At 37.2% G+C, this 22,427-nt stretch overlaps 1 protein-coding gene across 4 annotated transcripts in view; it reads right to left on the minus strand.

The window, feature by feature from the left end:
- LOC133667033 (disks large 1 tumor suppressor protein-like) overlaps positions 1–21,411 on the minus strand; it is a 132,607-nt gene extending 111,196 nt beyond the window's left edge. Inside the window, exons 1-2 of one of the 4 annotated variants that reach the window (XM_062082715.1) lie at positions 20,542–21,354; positions 4,964–5,044 (exon numbers count right to left, since the gene is read on the minus strand). In XM_062082715.1, the coding sequence (XP_061938699.1) occupies positions 4,964–5,044; positions 20,542–20,563 (103 nt within the window). In that variant the 5' untranslated portion in view covers positions 20,564–21,354. Of the gene's footprint in view, positions 1–4,963; positions 5,045–12,251; positions 19,319–20,541 lie in introns of those variants that run through there. The other 3 variants (XM_062082714.1, XM_062082716.1, XM_062082713.1) reach the window with 3 other exon arrangements.
- Between the last annotated feature and the right edge of the window lie 1,016 nt (positions 21,412–22,427).

The following is a 22,427-nucleotide window of genomic DNA, read 5'->3' on the forward strand; positions in this document are numbered from 1 at the left end:
GCCATAAGTCAGGAATAAAAACGATGGGATTGTGAAACGCATCAGTCTAGTCGATCGGAGCGAGTCACGCAATCTTATCACTCCATCGAATCCGTAAAAATATAGTAAAATATAGAAAAGATGTATTTTCAGCCGAGAAAATGATTTTTCGCATTGATTCTCTATTTAATATTCCATAGAATAACTGAAAACACGATAAATGGAAAGTAAAAGAAGAAGAAGAAAAGAGAAATTGCGATTAGCAAACGATTGTTTGCAAGTTATGTCGAGAATGTTTGAAACTTTGCTGCTCCAAAGTAATAAAGCACGAAACTACAAGAAATAAATTTAAAATTAGAACTTGAAGGAATAGTTTGGCGATATGATCGAGGTTTGATGACGCGAAAAGGGGGAAGGAAAGGCAAAAATCCTTGGAGGATCGTAGATAGCAGGGATGTAACGTGGCTTTTGTCCGACAGTGACGTATACGAACTGCGCCACGACGGCCAGAACCTAAATTGTTTCGAAGTAAATAGCGCACGAGTGGCTGGTGGCCGGCAAATTGCATCCACGCCACTTTAGAACGATATCCTCCATCCCTCTACTTCCCCTTTGTTACAACAGCCATTCCCTAACCCTTCTACAATTTGTTTAGCAACGAATGACCGCAATTGCGACGCAAACGCGTTCAAAACGCGTAGTATTTTTGCGCGTTGCACGAATGGCTCGTGGCCATTTTATTTCCCGCCCGCTAATTGGAAGAGGAAGGTTATTTCCGACCAAGCGTAACGCTTCGTCCGTCGACGATTAAACAAAAGTAGCACGATGTATTAAACGCGTAGCTACGAGAGATACGGGGAATTCCGCTCGTTGGCGGAAGATTCGATTTTTACGAGTTCCCTAGTATTTTATTCGCATGGTTACTCGCCGGGGCAAAGACGCAACTGCGCCGCATCCTCGCTATAAATGAATAGGACACTCTTTACCATGCTCAGCGGCGACACTTATGATTTACGCGTAATACGTCGCTACCATTTACATCCTCGTTGAGAGTAATTTGTACGGAAAGCTGCAGCGATACAGCAGTGCGGTGGGAGTGCAGCTGCGAGATGCTTACCGCCGTTCCACGCTTGCATCAAATATGTATCACGTGCTGATATTAGTCCGGAGAAATACACACGATTAAAACGTATTAAAATTACGCCAATTCGATCACTGTTTCATTTTCAACTGCCTATTACGAATTCCCTTATTACGCTTTATATTGCGCTGTGACACGAAATCTGGAAGAAAATCGAAACATTTTAAACGCACTCTCCTCTGTGAGAGATTCTTCATCCCAAAATGTTAATTAATTATTATTCTCCTCGAGTTTCTTACTTATTATTGCATCCGTGCGAATACCAAATTAACGCGTCGATTATATAATATTTCGAATATCTTCCAATATCCACGAATGCGTATAATGAAAGCAAAATTTCCTTACTGGAAAGATTGCCGTATCGATTACCAAATGCACGAACATCTTCCACCAGGCTAGCTCGAATAAGAGCACGGAAAGGGGGGCGGAATTAAATGATACGAAGGGGATTAAATTATCCGCAATTCCCTAAACTATTAATCTGATCCACAGAATAACGATGCAACAACAACACGCGAACGAAATTAACGTAGCTATAATTGCAACAACAGACAGGGTACGCCTGAATTATGGTAAACGAACAGACTGCGTGGTGTTCCCACACACAAATGAACCATGAATCTGTGCTCGGTATCGCAATGTCTCCTTTAACCAGAGAGAGAGAGAGAGTCTGCAGAGTAACTAGCGGAGTAACTAAATAGGTGTATTGTCATTGGACGCTCGAGCACAAAGCAAAAGGGAACACCTATGGGAGCGTGGCGGCGCGACAGGTGAGAGACACTCGAAATTAATTCAACGATCCTCCGAAATTAACATACCGCGAAATCACTTCCATCGGCTCTTCCGTTTCATTGCGAATCGTAGTGCAGAGATAACGAGAGAGAGAGAGAGAGACGTTGGAACAATTTACAAAGGTCGATCGATCGAGTGGAGCGCAATTTAGCGAGAGGCGAGGGCACGATAAGACTAATGGCAATAATTCCTGATTACCGTATCGAGTGTAACCATTCGGTTAAGGAGCGGTGTTAACCGAGGCTGGTGCTGTTTAACCCGTGGCTAGAATAGCGTTGCTTCGCTCGTAGCAGTTGTAATAAAGTTGCCAAGTTATTACAAAGCGTTAAGTTGCCGCGACTTTGCAGAGGAAAACTGCGAGCGCCACGTGAGAAAGTTGAAACTCTTAAATTCGCTTCATCCCCCAAGAAAGACTTCTTGCCGATTCCTCGTTTGCCTCGCTTTGTCGCGGCAGTCTATCCTAGAAACGTTTAAAAATAGGGTTTATCATCGTTGTTCGCGCTTTCAAAGTCTGTGTAAAATTCTGCATGACGTTGTTCGCAACCTGTTTTGCACGGGAATACTTGTTTTGAATTGCAAAAGCACGATATAAATCATTCGATCTTTATAAATTCAAGATAGAAAACAACACGTGGAACATTTTCGAGGAATTGTTTTCTTTGAAGGAAACGTTTGAAAATTTTATTATTAGATTTTTTTATATGTAATGTTATTTTTATAGAAAATAAGAGGTAGATGAAAGATGAATACAAAAGATTTGGAGGACGAAATGTAAGAAGCGATGAAATGTCGAATTAATTCGATGTGGCATAGGAATTGGCCAAAAAGGAACCATCTTTGGCAAAATTATTGGAATTCGTCCAGATTAACTATTTCGTTGGCTCGATTCGAAACTTTTAAAACTTCCATACCAGTATTATATGCAGATCCTTCGTAACTTTGGTAAGAATTATTAGTTACCAAATTGAATTTCTTATATCACGTAAAACTAATAGAAAAAAAAATTCATAAAAGTTTCTCCATAGCAATGATGCTGGTTAATTTGTGTAAAGAAAAACCGTAGTCTCGTTTATGATGTTCATAAGGAAAGGAGAAGATAAATATTCATGAAGACGTACATCAAGGAAGCACCCAATTGCGTCTACTACAAGCGTTTCGTATGTATTTAACTTAACGACCCAGTTCACTCCAACTCCATTTCCTACAAATTAACATTGTGAAATCGAAGATGCGTTAAACTAAATAAAGTTTTCACGTTAAAAGAGTTATTATAAATTGTTGTCAATAACATCGGCGTGCAATTATTGGTTCAACATTTTCTTTAATTCGGTAGTGGATATTAATATTTTTGATAAATGCACAAAGAAGACAATGGTGAAAAAGCAACGAAAATAATGCAAGCTGATGATGACATTTGCATTTAACTCGTATGCAAGTACGTAGAAAACTCTTTTTCATCTTTCACATTTTTTAAAATAGTTTATGAGGCCACCATACGCGCCACGAATTAGAAAATCCGCAAAACACATTCGCATCACCCGTATGAATGCGTTAAAACTCTGATAAAATTTGAACTCGAATTATGCTTGGAGCAGAAAATGCAGTGAATCAATAAGCATCGTAGAACAATTTAAGATCAGGAATATTCTGAATCACGCTGTGGGACAAATAACGTGAAAAAAGAATAGAGGTGGGGAAACTGAGAATACGAAGGTGGAAAAATAGAAAGAAAATTTATCGATTCTTTGAACGAATAAAAGCGAGAGAATCTCTGCTGACTTGGCAAATCATCATTCTTCCAATGACATATCGTTTCGCGTAGAAAGGGGAACGAGATCTTTGACACCGATTGTTATGACGATTACAGGAAACTGAACTGAATATCGAAAACTGAATTGAAAATGTTCCGTGTTACATTTTCTAGTTTCTTCTTTACGATCTTATTCGTTTCTATAACCGAGAGAACTTACGTACGATGTTTCCTTGTCAGAGGCGAGACCAATATTACTTTGAAATCAAGGTTAAGCGTCTTACTTTCGTCCTCTTGTATAATATAAATATATATATATATTGGAGTACGATTCGTGAGAATAATAAGAGATTATCTCTTTTCCCCTTTCCAATGTAAATATGTTCTCTGTGACGAATAACGAGGAAAAAACTTCGCTATTTCGATGAATCAAATTTTCTAAATTTAAAAATATAATTATTCTTAACATTAAAAATATTTTCCATATTAATAAATTTTAAATAATTGTTATTGTATTAAGCTAATGTGTTTTGGATTTGCTAATGGAAAAAAAAATGTAAAATAATCGAAAAAAATTTTCGAAAGAAACAATAAAAATAAATAATTAAAATTGAAATGATCATTCTAAAAGAATATTAACGAATCGATGAAAAATATTCGATGAATTTGAAATTTTATATATATATACAATGGAAAACTCGCGTTAAAAAAATGATAATGCGAACAAGTGCAATGACCAAACGCATTTCTGATTTGCGTATGCCGCATGAGGAAGTGTAAAGCCGCACGATGCGACTGCAGTCGAATTTAATAGCGCCATTTCTCATACAGTGCTATCGTTCCAATCGTTGCTATGCATACACACTCACACACACATATATAGGGAAACGCGACTTGCATAACACACGTACGAAAAGACTTGTAAATGTGTGAATCTACTGCAATGGAGAGCACAATGCGGCTTGACCGGTTACCAACATTACCAACGTGCTTTTCTTCACTCGTAAAGCTCAGCCAACGGGCAAACATCACAAACTCTTCCAAGACTTTAACTTTTCTACGATTTTACTATCTCTCGAGTTAACATTTTCATGATCTCTAACACAGAATATTTGAATATCTCCACACTCTTTTACAAACGTATATTATAACTACTAAAAATGTGTGCTACGCTTATAAAGTTGTTTCTGAAAACTCGTATATCATTTTTCACCCTGTAGTACACAATCCCCCGTCAAATTTAACTCTCTTTTTCGCGGTTACCTACGTGCGTGATAAATGAATTATAATGCATTTCCTACCTGCGTGTTTTCGTGCGGTACGTGGCGCAAAATCTGTGATGATTTCCACCTTGTTGCACCCCACGAACTGCTCACACTCACCTATCAAGCACAAGACAAAGAAAACGTTATTGTCTTAATTCGTCGTAACAGGAGAGGATCTAGAGGATTTCTAAAACTACGTGAAGTAACTCGATAAAATTTTCTTGCGACGTTACACTTCGATGCGTGACCGCAGCTGTTTCAGTAGTCGGTGCTCGAATATAGCGCGACGTCAAGTTTCTCGCCGAACAATTAGTGGTTTTATCACCTCGCAGCGTGATATAACTCCGCGCCCATCTCCCTCTTCCATCTCGCTTTCTATTCTGATCTTTATAGATTACAGTTTCCGTCGAAAACCAGCGCGCGATCCATCAGCGTGAAAATAAACCAAGGATCAACCAAGTCTTGATTGCGTACCTCGAATACACATAAAAACTGAATCAATGAAAGTGAGGAATCGAGATAAAATCGAGAAAATAACAATTGAAAATTTCTATAAAACGTTCATCTTCCTCGATAATTATTAATTATGAATTCTTTCCAATTTATGTTTATAAATTTTTCTAAAATTCTTAAGATTCGTATCTGAAATTTATACCGATTTCTTTTTTAAGTATTTTTTAAATTCCAATTAATCGCAAGAGATTCTAGCAAATTTCTTAAAAATATTTGAGCGGCGATAATTCGAGGAAAGGAATTCTCACAGGACATCGGAGGAAATTAAGGTGAAATTTCGCGACATAAGTTATTAAGAATGCAATATCAACGACACAAAGGAACCAACGATCCTCTTACAACGTCGAAATAACTTTATTCCTGACCTATTTTCATCGTTTATGAGGTTGCATGAAGTGAACCCATCGAACGATGGCGTCAAAGGAAAACGACGTTATATCCGGGCGAGAGGTAATGAGATCTCTCTCGCCGATTGTTCCGAATGGACGATTGGGAATCAGAAAAGGCATCACGGCCAGCTGCTACCATACTTCATCTATGATCGCGTTCGTTTTATAGTATATTTATTCCCGCTCCAAGATGTAAATAAAACTAAATCAATTCTCAATTTCGTGAATCGATGAAAAAAAGGAATTAAATTCTTTAAATTTTTGTAAATAAATAAGTACGTCGTTATTTAACTTATGAATGATTTTAACAATTCATAAAACACGAAGTATTTTGTTACATCCTTGACCTATTTTAAGATACTTCAAGATATTTAAACAAGAATTTATCTTCGACGTTACCTGCATACCGGAGGAGCATAATTAAGCCAATTTCGCCAGTTCTAAGGTGGAACTGAATCGTGAGAACATTCTGCAGTAAGATGCGTATAAAATATTATCTCTGTCCTTTCAAAAGAATTATAACATTTATCATATTGTATTATTCATATGACTACATATCTAGAGAATGTATTAGAGAATCTATTTTTGAAAATAATATAATTTCGAATCCATCTAAAATATTAAAAATATATCTACGAAGATTTTATAAATATTGTTTTCCACGCAAAGAATTAAAATCAACAGGAGGGAATATTCGTTATGGATTCTCATTTACATAAACCATAAATAACATTACGTTCGGGCTGAAAAAACGTCAAAGAAGAAACTTCTCGCTAACTTCGAATCCAGAAATTATTTCGACGTTTACCGAACCACGGTGCTTCAAAATTTGCACAAAGGTCACTCAGAAAAACGAAGAGAGAATTGCCCGAGGTCAGCCGGCTGAAACCTCGAAACTCTCGAAATTTATTCGCCCTTTCAAACGAATATCCAATGGACAAATGTATTTCAACTTTTACGATCAAAATCGTCTTAAACGATATCATTCGCGTTTTCACACAAATGAATCGATGGATGATCCGAGGATTGGATATTCTCATATTTACGAGAAATGAGATTTTTTTACAAGTGCGCAAAAATCGTAGTTATAAGTAATTCGATTTAAAAGGCAATTAAACAACTCCCGAGCCTATAATATTTTTGCTGTAAAAAAATAATCACGAAAATGGAGCATCGATTAAACGTTCGCGTTCTCCACGATCCACGAAGGAGAAAAAGAGAACGAAAGGAAGGGGGACGGGGGGAAACGCGCGTTTCCGCGAACGCATCCATGCCTTTGGAAAGAAATATTTTTGTACCCAGCCCGTTAACCCTGGAGCGGTATTAAACCCGTCGATGCGAAGACGCGAAACAGGGAAGGTTGGTGAACAAGGGCTTTGCCAGCTTTGACGACAAAAATTCACCGCTGTAATAAAGAGGAGAGAAACATTCACTGCCGGTTCAAAATCGGCTCGTGGGCAAAGAAGAAAATCGACTATGAGGGTACAAGTTCGATGGACACCTTACGTACCTAATTACTGGACGCTGCTTAATATAAAGCGGTTACTCGGCTTGGAAAATGCTAAAGGCCGTGAAAGACGATAATGAAGAACCGTTTGAAAAAATGGGATAAAAGAATAGTAAAAAAAAAAAAAAAGGAAAAAAAAGAAAAGAAAAGTAAAATGGGAAAGGGGGAGAGAGGAAAGGGAAAGCTGCTCGTACGAAACGTATTCACGCTAACGTATCCCATCGGATTGAAGGAAGAATTTTTAATCAGAACGAATTTTTTAGACTGCTGTTTGCCTGTCGACTGTTCCCCATCCGTGGCACGTAAACCGTGTCTTTTTTTTTTTTCTTTTTTTCAAAAACGAGGATTATACACGGGAGGAACAATGAATTTTCCGTACTCGAGAAAGAAAATAATAGAACGAAACGATACTTTGTTTTTCGAATCGTTCTAATAGAACGATTCTATCGTGAATGGTAATACAAATGCGTTTCGAATATCTGGAACAATTAACAAGTTGATTAATAATGCAAATATTTGATTGGACCCGTATCACACTGCTGAAATATTCATCTCATTTGCGGGAAGAGGTTTGATATTTGGATTAAAAAACTGCTCTAACTAAATCCGTGCTCAAAGAGGGAAACGTAGAAAATCTGGGATAAAGGCGGAGTCATCGTTGCTACAAATAGTTTCATTATCCTAACAGGAGCAACGTTAACCCCCCTCGAGTGAGAGGATTGGTGAACCTCTATTCTTTGTCGAGCGACCGTACAACGCGAGGACAGGAGAAAGACAAGAGTATCCGAGGTACCGCATTTACAAGGATAAAAGATAAATGGTTTGGGAAAGGGTCGCCAAGTTTGAAAGTGGCGCTCTCTACGCGGAAATGTATTTACTCCAAAACCAGAGCCGAGGAAATCGAAAAAAAAAAAGAGAGAGGAGAGACTGGCCGGAAGGGAAGCGGAAAACCCCCTCCTCCCGAACTGCGATAGATCAAAGGACGAGATGGAGGAAGATTCGACAGAAGAAAAAAAAAAACGCAAGAATCACGAAACAGATCGATGAGACGATAAAATAGTCCATCGTTCGCTTAACGGAGAGAAAGGGAGAATAGAGAAAATGTTGTTAGGTCGTATATCTAAAGCGTATAACTTTTTACCCTCCTTTCCGGCCCTTAGACGGTAAAGCACGAGTGGTTAGCTGCCGGCGTTACTTCATTATCCGGGGAAAGAAAAACCGTCCACAACTATAAAGTGAATCGCATCTCTCTAATTAAATTTTTGTTGTCAACGAACGAGCCGCTCGTTTACACCATGCCCGACTGGTCGACAAACAAATGTAACTTTCAACCGTTGTTTGGATTGCCTTGGGAGTATGCCCGCAGCTTCTAACGGCTCGTCCAATGAAACTAGTTTCCTGATAATCGAGAACAAAGAAGAATGAAACATTCTGCGAAACACTGTAACGATCCTTTTTTTTTAAATTCGTTAACGCGAGATCTCTTAGAGAGAGAGGAAGACTATGACCTCAGCCGTGATGTTATAATTTCATTTCTAGACAAAAGAGTGAATAAATAAATTTGAATTATCGGTGAATCGATCGTGAAACGTGTGCAAATTGAATACGCTGTTTTAGATAATGCAGAAACTTTCAGACAGTGATATTTGTAAAATCTTGTTTTATTTTTTTGTAAATGGTTTAGCTAAATTGTATCCAAGAAGGAAACTTTGAAAACTTGGAAAGGACGAACATTTATAAGACTGGAGGAAGTAAAGAAACTCGTTAAAGGATGTTTGGAGAGCATAAATCCCATAAAAATATAGAACGATAAACCATATTATTCTTGGATCTGCTCTAATATAAATTATTCTCGTAATTCTTGTATCTTGAATATTTAAACAGCGTAATTCGAGCATCTAATTAAAATTGAACGGTTAAACAATTCTCCAAGGGATATTTTGTATTAAAATCCGTATAATTCGCAGGGATAAAGTTTAATTCTCAATCTTCAATTGTAAATCATTGTGATAATCATTAGAATGCATATACGCATTATTATTATCCATAATTTAATCGAGCACAAGTGTAGAAATATTTCCTTGAAAAACAATGGGCCGAAAGTATTCATTGGTGGAATGTCGCATTTCAGAAAATGTGGCGCAAGGTTATACCATCGTCTGCCAACTATGTATGCGCTTATTAATCGTTTTAACGACAGGAACAGTGGCTCTAGGCGAGGGATCGAGCGAGCAAGGAACTCGCCCCTCTCGTTTATTCATCGTGTAACTAACATTACACCGACCGACGCGAATTTAAATTGGTCTACTAATTTTCTGCTTTGGTGCTTGTCCGTGACACAATAATCGTCGAATTGGGTGCGAATCACCGCGGGCCAAGAGGAGGAAGACAGTGACAAATGGAGGTTAAAAGAGGTGGACGAGAGAAAGAGGCCGCACAACGAGCAGCATCTTGCCACTCGAGTTTATTTCTGAACACTGTGAGGACGACGTCACACGGTAACCAGAATAGCGGGCATCTACGTCACGTCTGGGTAGTCGCGAGCAAATTTTGAAGGTAGACACACGCACAAGTGGCGAGGACAGAAAGGCAGAAAGAGAAAAGAGGCTTTGATGAACGAACATGGAAGATGAGTACGGTCACACAACAGGCTGGTGGAAAGAACACGGCGAAAAAGAAGATAGGAGGAAAGATGAATGAAAAGAATGCGAGATAACAGCCGAGCAATATTATAGAAAATCAATCCATTCGTCAAACATTGTTTTTAGTGCGTTGATGCGACGTAACAGACTTGTCTCGAGCTTTTAACGATGCCAATTTATTCGTTGAATTTTGTCTGGAATCTGGGAAACGCGATGGTCGATCATGGCCAGATGTACCCGTGTAATTTGCCATGCCAATTTTTATCAGTTCGATCGTACTTGTCCGACGTTTTCTCTTGTCTGACGAAAACTTCCTAAGAGTTTTATCATTGCCAAGACTCGCGAGATAAATTACAGCTGAAATTTTGCAACGTTTTCATCGAATTCTTGATCACGCATTTGTTTCCTATGCACAATGATCCAGATATTACGTTGTTTTCTTAAAATTTTATGACACCTTCGATATTTATATTACGAAATGATTTTTATCAAAATTGATGCGAGATTTCAAAAACCACGTTATAATGATTGTAAAAATCACGATGTATCGATTATATTGCGAACATACCAATATTTAACGCGTTAATTTATTCATAAAAGTTCGTTTCAAATTTTCAATAGCATTGCATATTAAATATTAAATATTTTATAACGTCATCGTATTACGTGATGCATAAGGGATCGAAGCAAGTTTCATATCACAAGAGTATGAGGAGATAGATAAGTATAGCATAATAAGAATGAAATTACATAAGTGGATCGCTATATAAATTCAACAAATAAAGAAGCGAATCATATCTGTAATATCTTCGTCTATAAAAAGAAGTATGAGTCCCGTACGCTTGGACATAACATATATAAATAATTAACGTAAGCAAAGAGCATCCGATGATTTCGAAATTAAAATTACCTAAAAATTGAATAAACTAAATTAGAGGATCGTAGAAATGACCGCAGACTATCCCGAGATGATCGTGAAAGCATCCATGAACCACCTCAAGAACGTTAAACCCCTGTGATCCTTGGATCCTGTGAAAACAAGATCATCGATCCTCGAAGCTCGAGCTGTAAAAATTCGGAATCGATACACTCAGAGATCACGTCGAAATGCTTAGAACTTCAAGTTCTATGAGATTAGCGTCTAAACCAGAGGATATATCTTAAACCATTAAAGAATCTTAGGACTTTGAGGTTTACGAGCTCAGAATCGTGAAAGATCCACTGAGAATTAAACTAAAGTCTTGAAGATATCGAACTTATCTAACATCGAACACGAGATTCTAAGGTTTCGTGATGATGTCAGTATTCTGAAGTGGATAGAGGCGAATTCTGCTATTTCAAGGCTATTTCTTAAAACTCATAGATGTTCTTTTAATCCTCCCTCAAACTCGCCAAATATATAAATAAAAATACTTCCAACGAGCACCCGGTCAATCAACCTCGGGAGAAAAAAGATTTTATCATTCTTGAGTGGAAAAAAATAAATTGAGTCTTCACTAGCTTTTGGATCAATCGTCAAAGCATCAACGGATAATCAAAGTGGCTCGATTCAAGTCAAGATTAAATCAGATTAAGCTCTGTTTTAACATGGAAAACATTTTAACATATACGACGTAAAGAAGATAAAAAGAAAGGACAAGAATAAAGGTAGAGGAATATTTGATGATATTTTTGCACGTTAAACTAATATGTATATGTATATAATCAAGGTATAAATTAAAACATCCAATTAAATCGAATCCCTAGAATGTTAAAATTTATAATTAATTTGCTCGTTATTTCTTGTGAATATTCTATCTTGTGCAATTTATTGGTATTATTTTAATGATTAAAGCTGTGTAATATTCAAAAGATGAATTTTCTTTCTTTACTTCAATATAGTTTATTGCATACATAATTGTAATAATAGAACACAGAAGACATTCCACCAATTCAATTATTCGCCGATTAATTAGCCAATAAGGTATTCGGAAATTACAGCTGCGATCTGTAGAGAAACAAATTCCAGAGCTTCTGATACGACATTAACCTGAATCGTATAAATCACGATTGAGAAATGACAATAGAAATCGCATAATCGCTACTTGCATCGATAGCTAGTTACAGTAAAACGCAATTTCGCATGTTTGAAATTCTCGTAAATCTTTGCGAGATTTAGAGAACAATCGATATTTTCCCGCCACGGATTATTATGATTTAATATACTGCCTTATTTCATAATCTTTTTTAGATAACGTATAAGTCAACACTAGTAACTTAAAGAGAAAAATTACCTGTTGTTTCGTTTAACGTAGAATACATCACACTTTTTGTCGTAAATTTACGCTGCACCAAATTCACGATAGTCCATAAAATAGATATCACCGGCAACCACATATTGAATCATAAAGCAGCCTGTTATCTATTATTAATTTTGAAAAATATCCTTCTCACTTCTTCAGAAAATTTCGTTACAAATTACGAATTAATCCACGATTTTTGTGCCAATTATTTTTAACTTCAGAAATATCGAAATAAAATATTTCTTTATAAAATTATATTTATTATAATGGAATCTTGGCTGGCACAGTTCTCTCGAATATCATACGTGCACAGATTTCAATGTTTGCGAGCTCATTAAAGAGTTGAAAATGTAGCAAGAGAAAAGTCGAGAGATTATCGACCGTAGACACACGAAGTGGAGTCAACGAGATACGTCTGAAAAAATCTCAACGCGAGACACCTCGAATGTCGTCATATCTGCAGAGATTGTATTTGCAATATAGTAATCACATTTTCGCAGTACTCATGTTACGTCATCACATATATATCCATCCAATGCTTCCTCGATTTATTTCTATACTGCCAATAACTATAATAAGTTCTAATTTCTTTTCTGACAATATATCTCGTCGTGCTTCTCTCTTGAACGAAATCTTAATTCTTAAACGAATCTTAATCCTCTGTATCTTCTCCTCTGGATCTTCTTTTGAATCACAAATTTTCCATTACAACTCCAATTTTTAACTTATCATTTCTTTACCTATGCCTCTCACGATTATAATTGTTCTACAGTGAACCGTTGCTGCTTTCTATTCCAACTTTCTCGCCATCTGCGAATGATCATTCCATGATTCTCGATTATTTACCGCGATTGGGATATATATTTCCAATTTCAGAATCCATAATGGCGCGTGCTGGCATTTTGCCAGCATGCTTCCTATTTATTTGTATTGTCACGCCTCTACTACACGTGGTGGCGGTTCAACGACACGTGACACGCGAAATTGTTTGTGAACAGGTCGCGTTTTTCGCGAGTTTGCACTCGGAGATCTGCGGCGGCGATTCGACGAAAAAAAGAAGAAAAAGAAAAGAAAAGGGCTGACCGGAACAAAACACGGGAAAACGACGCTCGAAAACTTTGATTTCAGCGAAAAGCTGAATCGAACTTTCGATAAAAGCACCTGCGACGTGCGTGGGCACCATTCGAGAATCGACTGCTCGAACATACCCTAAATTTAACATTCTCGGCGACGGCCCACATTAGAAGAATCGTGTCTATACGTATCGTCTCTCTGTGTGATGGTAAGCGTCCATTGCTGTGTGTGAACAAGTTTGTTACACACTGTGTATCCACTGTAAAGATATACCCACGCGTGTGAACGTCCCTCCGTGTGCCCCACATGCAGACAACATTTATAGACGCGTGTTCGTTCGAGTGTTTTACACACACGTATACTAAGGTTGTTTGAAAAATAACGAGATCCATTCTATTTAAGTTTTTCCTTTTTTCTTTTTTTGTAAATACTACCCATTAAATATCAACGTCGTTTCGATTGCGATAATATTATCTCGATAATATCTAAAATATATCAATCGATCTTCCCAGCCAAAATTTAGAAGAGACGTTCAAAATGAAGAATTTCTGCAATTTTTAAAAGTAACGTAAAACTATCTTCGAGTTGCGATATATTCTCAAGTTTCTACGAATGTTAAAGTGAGAATTACGTCAGAATCGAGAATCAGGTAGAATTTAGTCTCTAATAAATGCGACGTATAAAATTTCCGCTAGCTATTAGAATATTGTATAAATATGCGTACGCGAATCAATATTTGCTCGAATATAACTTGCGTAATAACGCATACGTAATTGCACGGGAACGTGTATCTTTCAATATTATATCATATTCGTCGTTTTCACAACTGAATCGTATCGATACGTATATATTTAAATAAAGAGCCATTAACACGCGAGTTTTCGAAAAACTCTCTTCATCTGCTTTATCAGTTCCAGTATCAATTTATCAAACAGAAACGAAACTCGTAAACTTTCAAATTGTATTTAAATTTTTGATATTTAAGTCAATTTGAAACGATTAAGAATGGCATCTCTATATGCGAGCGTAGACGGCATAATTCCAAAGACAGACGTGCGATTTCGACATACATTTCGAATCGATATCACGCGACATCACAACAACAGTCAATGTGATCGCCAGATCCGATCTATCGGATATCAGCTGGCAACAGAATCGCTCGTTAAAGCCAAGACTTAAGCATCGTTTAACTCTTTAATATTGGCGAGCTAATAACGCTTTTTCCTTTTCCCATCCGGATTTTAATCCATCCTTTTGAATTTAACGCGATGAACAATTTGAAGATAATAAAATTTCGGTAAGAGGCAATAAAAAGATATATCATTCTTCGCGAAATTCGATCCTCGTCGAGAACACGAATGCAACAGTCGAGGAATCTTGGACAAAATGATTTGTTAATTATTGAAATTCATTACTGTGAATCTCCATTTGTATGCACATTCCCCAGGACACAATTAGCTTTATGACCATAACGCGGCACGTATGATACCTACGATACGAATAATTTTATCAATTTATACTTCTCGACGATGAACACCGTATATTAATTGTGAATAATTGCTATCAATTTCTTTCCTCATCATCGAATCTAGCGATCGTCGAACGCGTTTCATTTTACCTATTTCCAAACATTTCGACGTAACGAACAAAACTCGTTATTACCAATCAGTGAAATGTTATCAAATGAAGATGATACTACCTCGTAAACTATTTATCAATTCATTATTTATATATTGCGTTAATCGTGCAAAAATTAAAAAAAAAATGTCCATGTTTAATCATCACGTACGAAAGAAAAAGAATTCGTTTTCTGTTTCTTTTTTATAACGATATACACGATAAATTTTTAATAGATATTTGTTTCAATTTATCGGCGATAGGTATAGAAGACCCATTACGAAATTCCATAACGTTCTTATTGAGCCATTGTGTTTTGGTTAAGCTCCAAATGATTTATGCACCACGCCAATGTATAAGCCGAACAATGTTAACCTGGCAAGTTAGCTATTGCTCGCATCCGCTTTCACGTTAATTAGTAAGATATATCCAAAGATAGAAGAGCTGTGACTGATACCGACCAGTATACGACGAAACCCACCGGTGTGCAATGTTCGATCGCTGCATCGACTGGTGTAAAATGAAATCACAGTGGATCGGATCAATTGGGACCGCAGAGGAAGGATAAACCACGAGGATATCACGAGGAACAATCTAGCAAGCACGAAAATTACCATGCAATTAAATTACAAAACTCGATTATAATTTCGCGATTAGACGAGTTACGCGTAAATCGGGCAAGTATCGATCAAATCATAACCGATTTCCTCGATCGAGAATTCCTAAGGATTGTAGTAAGAGAGCGTGAACTTGACTCAATGGAGGTAAATCGCGCTCGAGTGTGTATCGATATAATTTAATATTGGTTAAACTGTATTTTCGTTAAACCGGGCGAAATAAAAGTTGGACGGAACAACGGAAATGAATTATTCTCGGAAGGATTAATTCATGACGCACGAGATTCCGTTTAACATTTCAATGATCAATTAGCAATGTTGTACGTATATGCTTTATCGTTTCATTCGTTCGCTTCGAGCGAACATTACATTTTTAAAAATACAATACGATCTCGAATATGGCGATATCCCCGGAACTCATTCTTTATTCGAAGTGATTTGTACCGATGTGTGGTTCGCACGAGTATACATCGAGAATATGGAAAATATTAATTTTCTTGCAAACTAAAATAGAATCTTCGTCACGCGAAGATTTGTATGTGCGTTCTGTTCGTACGATTCATTATGATATGCATATGATATGCATATAGTAGATATATAAAGTTTACTTCTTTTCACCCGGCGAAATTTGTTTATTAAACCAGAAATGAGGAAGACGTGTCGCTTCGAATTCTATTCATCGACGTTTCGTTCATCAAAAATAAATTATTAGGAAATATTAGGATTATACGGATACCGGGTTGGTTGCATTAAAATCAGGACATAGAAGGCATCATCGTTTCAAAGGATAATGTCTGATAACTTTATACGAAGGGAAGTGAGAGGAAATAGAACGTTGAAACAATGAGAAAATCCGAAAGGCATAGTCCATGCGAACTAACGTTAACGATCCTAGCCTGAGTCAACGGTTTCATGACAGAAACCAATACCGTGAAATATCTACCAACTCTATGTATACCAACCGGAAGCCACCGAATTGTTTCGGCGGAACTTCCCCAGACGGCGTGCAGGTGCAGCTGCGAATAGGTATTTCTAAAGCTACTACCAGAATCCAATTTAACGTTGCCCTATACACTACCCTTCGCCTTCCGGTATATTTTAATCCTGAGCATTGTCTACAGTGTCTGGGCGGATTCATTATCGGTGATTGCCATCGAACTTGCACGCGATTGTTCGACCTTTGCCCTCTTATCGATCGTAAACGCGTCTCCTCCCGCTATCTCCTCTTTTTTGGCACGGCCAAACCTTTTTTTCCTATCTCTATTCGAAGTTCATCGCGCTTAATGGGAGCGAAATTGGAGTAAAAAGAAGATAACCCATTCTCCCAACGATATTTGAATAATTGAAAATATTTAACGCGTTGACAGAGGCACCTTTTAACCCATTTAACTTCTAATCAAATGCGAAACTTTTATCGGATCGTTTAATTCGCAATTCGATGACGCGTGGAAGTACATCGTGGAACAATTATTTGAAGTGAATCTTAAAAATTAATGGAATAATGGTTTTTGAGAAAAAAAAGAAACATGAGATATTGTTTAGAGCATCGATAGCCGGCATGGCAAGAGAACCACGAGACGTGATTAAATAGCCGGTTTCCGCAAAACGGCGAGCACATCCCCACGAGAAGTGTAAGTACATAAGCTTTCGGCCCACTTCCTATTCATTACTCTCATTATCAGTCACGTTGTCTCCCCTTTCGTCCTATATCGTCTCCGTTTCGCATACATCACGCTTACCTGCACGCACACCAACCTCCTACGAATTTACTGGCTAGAAGCCACAGCAAAGCGTCGTCCATAAATGAGCCGCGTGCTCGTACATGCGGGAATTAAACCGAGGAAATAAATTAAAAATATGCATGCGACCGGTGGAAGAGAGGAGAAGAGAGATTATTTATATTTAAGGGTTATATATCTCGAAAAATTTTCTCACTTTATCAAATATTTCCCGCTTTATCAAACACTATCGCGCTATTAATTAAGTAGATACCTAACACATGACTACGAAATATACAAATGTAAATTAATTATTTCGAATTGCACGGAATTACTCGGATCAAATGTTTTCCCCCCTTTTGCTTCAACGTTAAACGCAATTGTACGATATTCAAACGTGTACGTACGCCTTCGGGCTACGCTTCCATTATCATGATCGAGTTTATACGAATATCAGAGAGCAACGAAAGACGTTGAAAATATGAAAAGTTGGCGGAAAACATGACGTGGAAACATGAATAAAATATCCGTTCCGTGTAAGTACGGAATATGGAAAAATCCTAACCTCTAATTTTCCATATTAAACGCACCGAAAATAAGTACCCGCGACGAGGTGTCGAGCACGTACGCAGAATTAATCCAAAGGAACAAGAAACGAATTTTATACCCTCTTCGAATCAACCGCTTTTACGCTCGTGCCCCCTTTAAATGCCGCGCGCATCCGGCACAGAAGCAGCCGCGTTTATTTGTCTTCAAACGCGTTCCTCCACTTCCTTTCACGGTCTTTTCGACAACGGGTGGGCAAAGTGAACCGACCGGCCCCTCTTCGTGGCCGACATCCTATTAAAATCGACCCTTTTTCGAGGTTTCGGGGCGCATTCACCGACGAAACGTTGCGCGCCGTTGGAAACGAGGCTTTACGGGCAGAAACGGAGCCGGAGAATATAAAATGTACATACATCGGCATGCATAAAAGCTTGGTGGGTTGCCGGGGTAAGCGAATCACCGACCCATAAACCATCCTTGACTCTCTCCTCGTCTTTGCCTACGAAGCGCCTGCACCGCAGAAATTGAAAACTATCGGCTTCGTTGGTTGGCTCGGTGTCGCGCGCGCGTATCGTCTTACGGGCCTGGAGAAGCGCGAAAAGATATTTGTATCTTTTCTTCTTTTCCTTCCTTTCCCTCGAACATCAAGCTCAAAGATGGATGAATCCAATGCGAGCCGAAATCGTGACGAATTGATAACGAATCGCCACGATTTCTAAATAACGGAGAGATAATAAAAGGATAAATTCAATTGCGAGCAACGTGCCCTCTCTGCAATTAAGTATTCTCTTTCTCTATTCTCGCAACTGAGAAAGAGAAGATCGGGAAAGGAATACGAGTATTTTTCATAGACGAAAATAGATTGATTCGAAATTGTTGAGGATCTAGTATTGAACATACAAAATGCTGAAACGTGCAAAAGAATCAAGAAACTCGAACTGATCGATGACGTGATCTTTTCTCAAATTAAATTGTTCGAGGGATTCGCGTAATAAAAATGATTGTGGTCATTTTTTCTTCACAGAAGAACAGAAGGATATTATATGGATACATCTAGGATTTTTATTACGACAAAATATTCATTGAAAAAGAGATATTGCGAATCTTGTATTCGATATTTGAATCTTATATTCCAGTAGTAGTTTTTAGATAGAAGAAAAAAAAAAAAAAAAGAAAGTATCGTCAATGTACGAAATTATATCGATTGGATCAGTAAGTGTCAAAAACGAACGTGAAAGAGCTCTACGTTTCAGAAATACGAAGCGCTTCTGAAATTCTTTTTATCGATCGGTAAACCGTACATAGGGAGATGCCGCGTTAGCTGGCACGTGCTACGAAAGAGCAGTCGTTTTCACTGTATCTCTACGAGAGGTCAACGAACATTCAGGATTATAGGAAGTCCTTCAACTATCCGATTTATGATGCATTTCTTTATGCGAGAATGATTCGTTTCGTTATTATCCCCAGGATACTAAACTCATTCCGTTTATACTGAATTTAAAATAATAAAATCGTTATTTGTAAAAAAAAATTATCATTCTAATTCTTTATTTATATTATAATATTAATTATTTCACTATCTAAATAATTAATACGTTATAAATTATATACAAGATACAGAAGTTATAAAATATTTATTCATAATGTAAAAATATCATGGGAAGATAAAAGCCAAGGGTCACTCGAATCAACTATTTTGAGCGGTTTGTTAATATAAAAATAAAGTCTATTAGAAAATACGCGCGTTGCAAATCATCGTAAGGGAAGGGTAGAATGAAAAGAAGAAACAAGGGGGGGAAAAAGCATGATGCAAACGGACTGAGTCCGTGGCCGTGAGTACCTCGTCGCATAACCGCGGCAAAAGAGTCCCGCCAGAGCTGAAATTATTGCGTTTTCTTGGACCACGTCCAAACACCGACAACTAACAGCCGTGTGATTATTGCAACACATTCTACTATGCTGGCCTACATCGATATGAAGAGGAAAGCGCATTTAATATTTCGATCTATCGATTCTTTTCACGTTTTCGTAATTCATTTCATTTTGATAAACGCAACGAAAAATATGGCGTTAACTCATTCAAAGATCGGTCGAACGATAGGGTGAAATAGAATTAAGAGCTCCGAGAAAGATTGAATAGCTTCAATAACGACCTACTCCGGATAATATATCACATTTGTAAGAGAAATCGAAACAAGCACCACGGACCAAGTTACACGTACCACGTGGTCGAAACTCCAACAAGTATCGCGATCATTAATCATCCCTTTAATAATCACGCGCGATTATATCGAACGTAATCTTGCATTCTCGTAAACATGCGACCTCTCTCGATTAACTATGGGATTCAAGGTCGAGCGTTGTGCGCAACTCGCACGATTTAGAAAAACTAACAATAACAACGAGTTGATGAAGTCTTTTCAATCATGAATATCGACGATTAAACCTTTCACCAGATATACCACGAGTTTTCTCTCGTTTAAAAAAAAGGGGGAGGAAAAGTATCAGCTTGAAACTCAATAGTTCGACGTCGGAGAAAGAGAGAGAAAAAGAGAAAGAAGATTAAAGAGGCATGCAACTGACAGTCAGATGACAGCTGACCGAGTGACCCATACGTATCGCCCCTCCCATTGGACGATTCTGGATTTTACTCCGAATCGACGGCAAGTTCAGGGGTGGTTTTTGTTTCGGTAAAATAAGAGAGCTTACCACCTTGCTTACGAACTGGCATTCCGTTTGACGACAATTAAATCCTGGTGGCACGTCAGAACACAAGGCTGTAGATAAAGGGTGAACGACGGCAAAGAAGCGTAAACGGCACTAGTTTACGGAAGGGAGAAGAAACGGGAAAGAGAGACTAACACAAAGCACGGTATGTCACGTCGATACTCCACGATCGCGCACAGTTCACTATTGTCACGCGAATCGACGACCTGTTTCACGGGTGGCGTAGACGGGCATGTACACGGCTCGGCACGTCACTCGCGAGACCTCCCGGTGGTCCGTCGAAACGTGGTAAAACGAAACGGATATAAACACAGGCCGCCACCACTCGGCCACGGGCAATATGGCGTCGCGCTTAGTCTAGCAGTCGGAAAACTGACTAGTCGCGAGAACGCCACCTCCGATTGGTCGATCGCACCATGCGTGACGTCAGGTCGTCTCGTGACTTACTCCCCTGTGAAAGCAACCCCTAACAGTACAATAGTGGACACGTACATATAAGTTTTCCGATATATTGGAAAAGATGTACATAGAATAATATTTGGAGTGAAATTAACAAAAGATGATAATTGCGTGTAAAAGCGAACAGTGTGGTATTTTAATATTTAAAATAATAAAAGTTATTTAAATACCGACGGTGTATTTAAAATATGTAGTTGAGCTTACATAAATCTCCAGTATGTGTCGCAAGCTGAAAAGACTTCAAACAGTACCATCTTACGGTGGAAAGTACAACAATAATCTTCTAAAAAGGTTCGTGTACAAAATATATTCTATGCTTAGTCGATAATTTTTAGAAACTCTACACAATTATATTTAAAATATAGATAAATATAGATCTACTAAAATAAAATTCATGATAGGTAAGATAAAACATAAAATGTAATACACTTTTATCATATATGATATATCATATCATATTATATTTCACGAATTCAATAAAGAAATTCATCTGTATTAGATATTCCCAACATTATCGACCCAACATTATTAAAGAAAAAGATAAATACCGACCGTCAATATTTATCTTATATAATACCGACCTCAAAATGTTTTTTGCGTAATAATTTAAACATATACTAAATCTATTCTATAGTAGTTCAAGCTAAATCGGCTATTTTTTTTTTAATATTTTTCAAATAAATAAATATTTGAATTATTTTTTAAATTATTTTGAAATAATTTCTATAAAAGCTCTATAAAAGCATCCAAACTATAAATTATTTAATCTACCTATTAAAGACATAATGATTTTACTAACACGCATTAAATAATTAGTTTATAAACACTGCCTATTTAAAATTTTAAAAATTACTTGCAATGCACATAACACTACATTTTAAAGATTGTTGAAAGCAGAATAGCGTCAATCTAACTGTTTTTAACAATCTATAAAAAATACTTGATTTTTAGGGAGAAGATATGCAGAGGATAACTGTTAGGTAGTGTTTACGATGGAACGAGAGAATTAAGGAATTTAGCAAGCCATTCATGATGATATTGCCTTGAAAAATATTGCAAAAGAAGGCTAAGGTTGGGTAACAAGGTTGGGAAGAAAATAATATTTATCACAGGATTTTTTAAAATAGGATAAATAACAGAATGATCGAATCAAACATTTTCACACATCCTGACATATATCAAAAAATATTTCTAACATAAGAGTTAAATAATTCGTTTATACATCTTACCTATCAAAAATTTAAAAATATCCTATCCTATATATATATTAAAAAAATTAAAAATTTTTTCCATCTTACTTAAAAAAATTTATATTACATAGAATCAATATTCTTTCTGTTCTATTCCATTGAAAACTGAGTGATTCCTGTAAAAAAAAAAGAATAAATATAATTCAATAATAATAAATT

This window comes from Apis cerana, linkage group LG12 (genome assembly GCF_029169275.1).
Source record: "Apis cerana isolate GH-2021 linkage group LG12, AcerK_1.0, whole genome shotgun sequence".
Taxonomy (NCBI): domain Eukaryota; kingdom Metazoa; phylum Arthropoda; class Insecta; order Hymenoptera; family Apidae; genus Apis; species Apis cerana.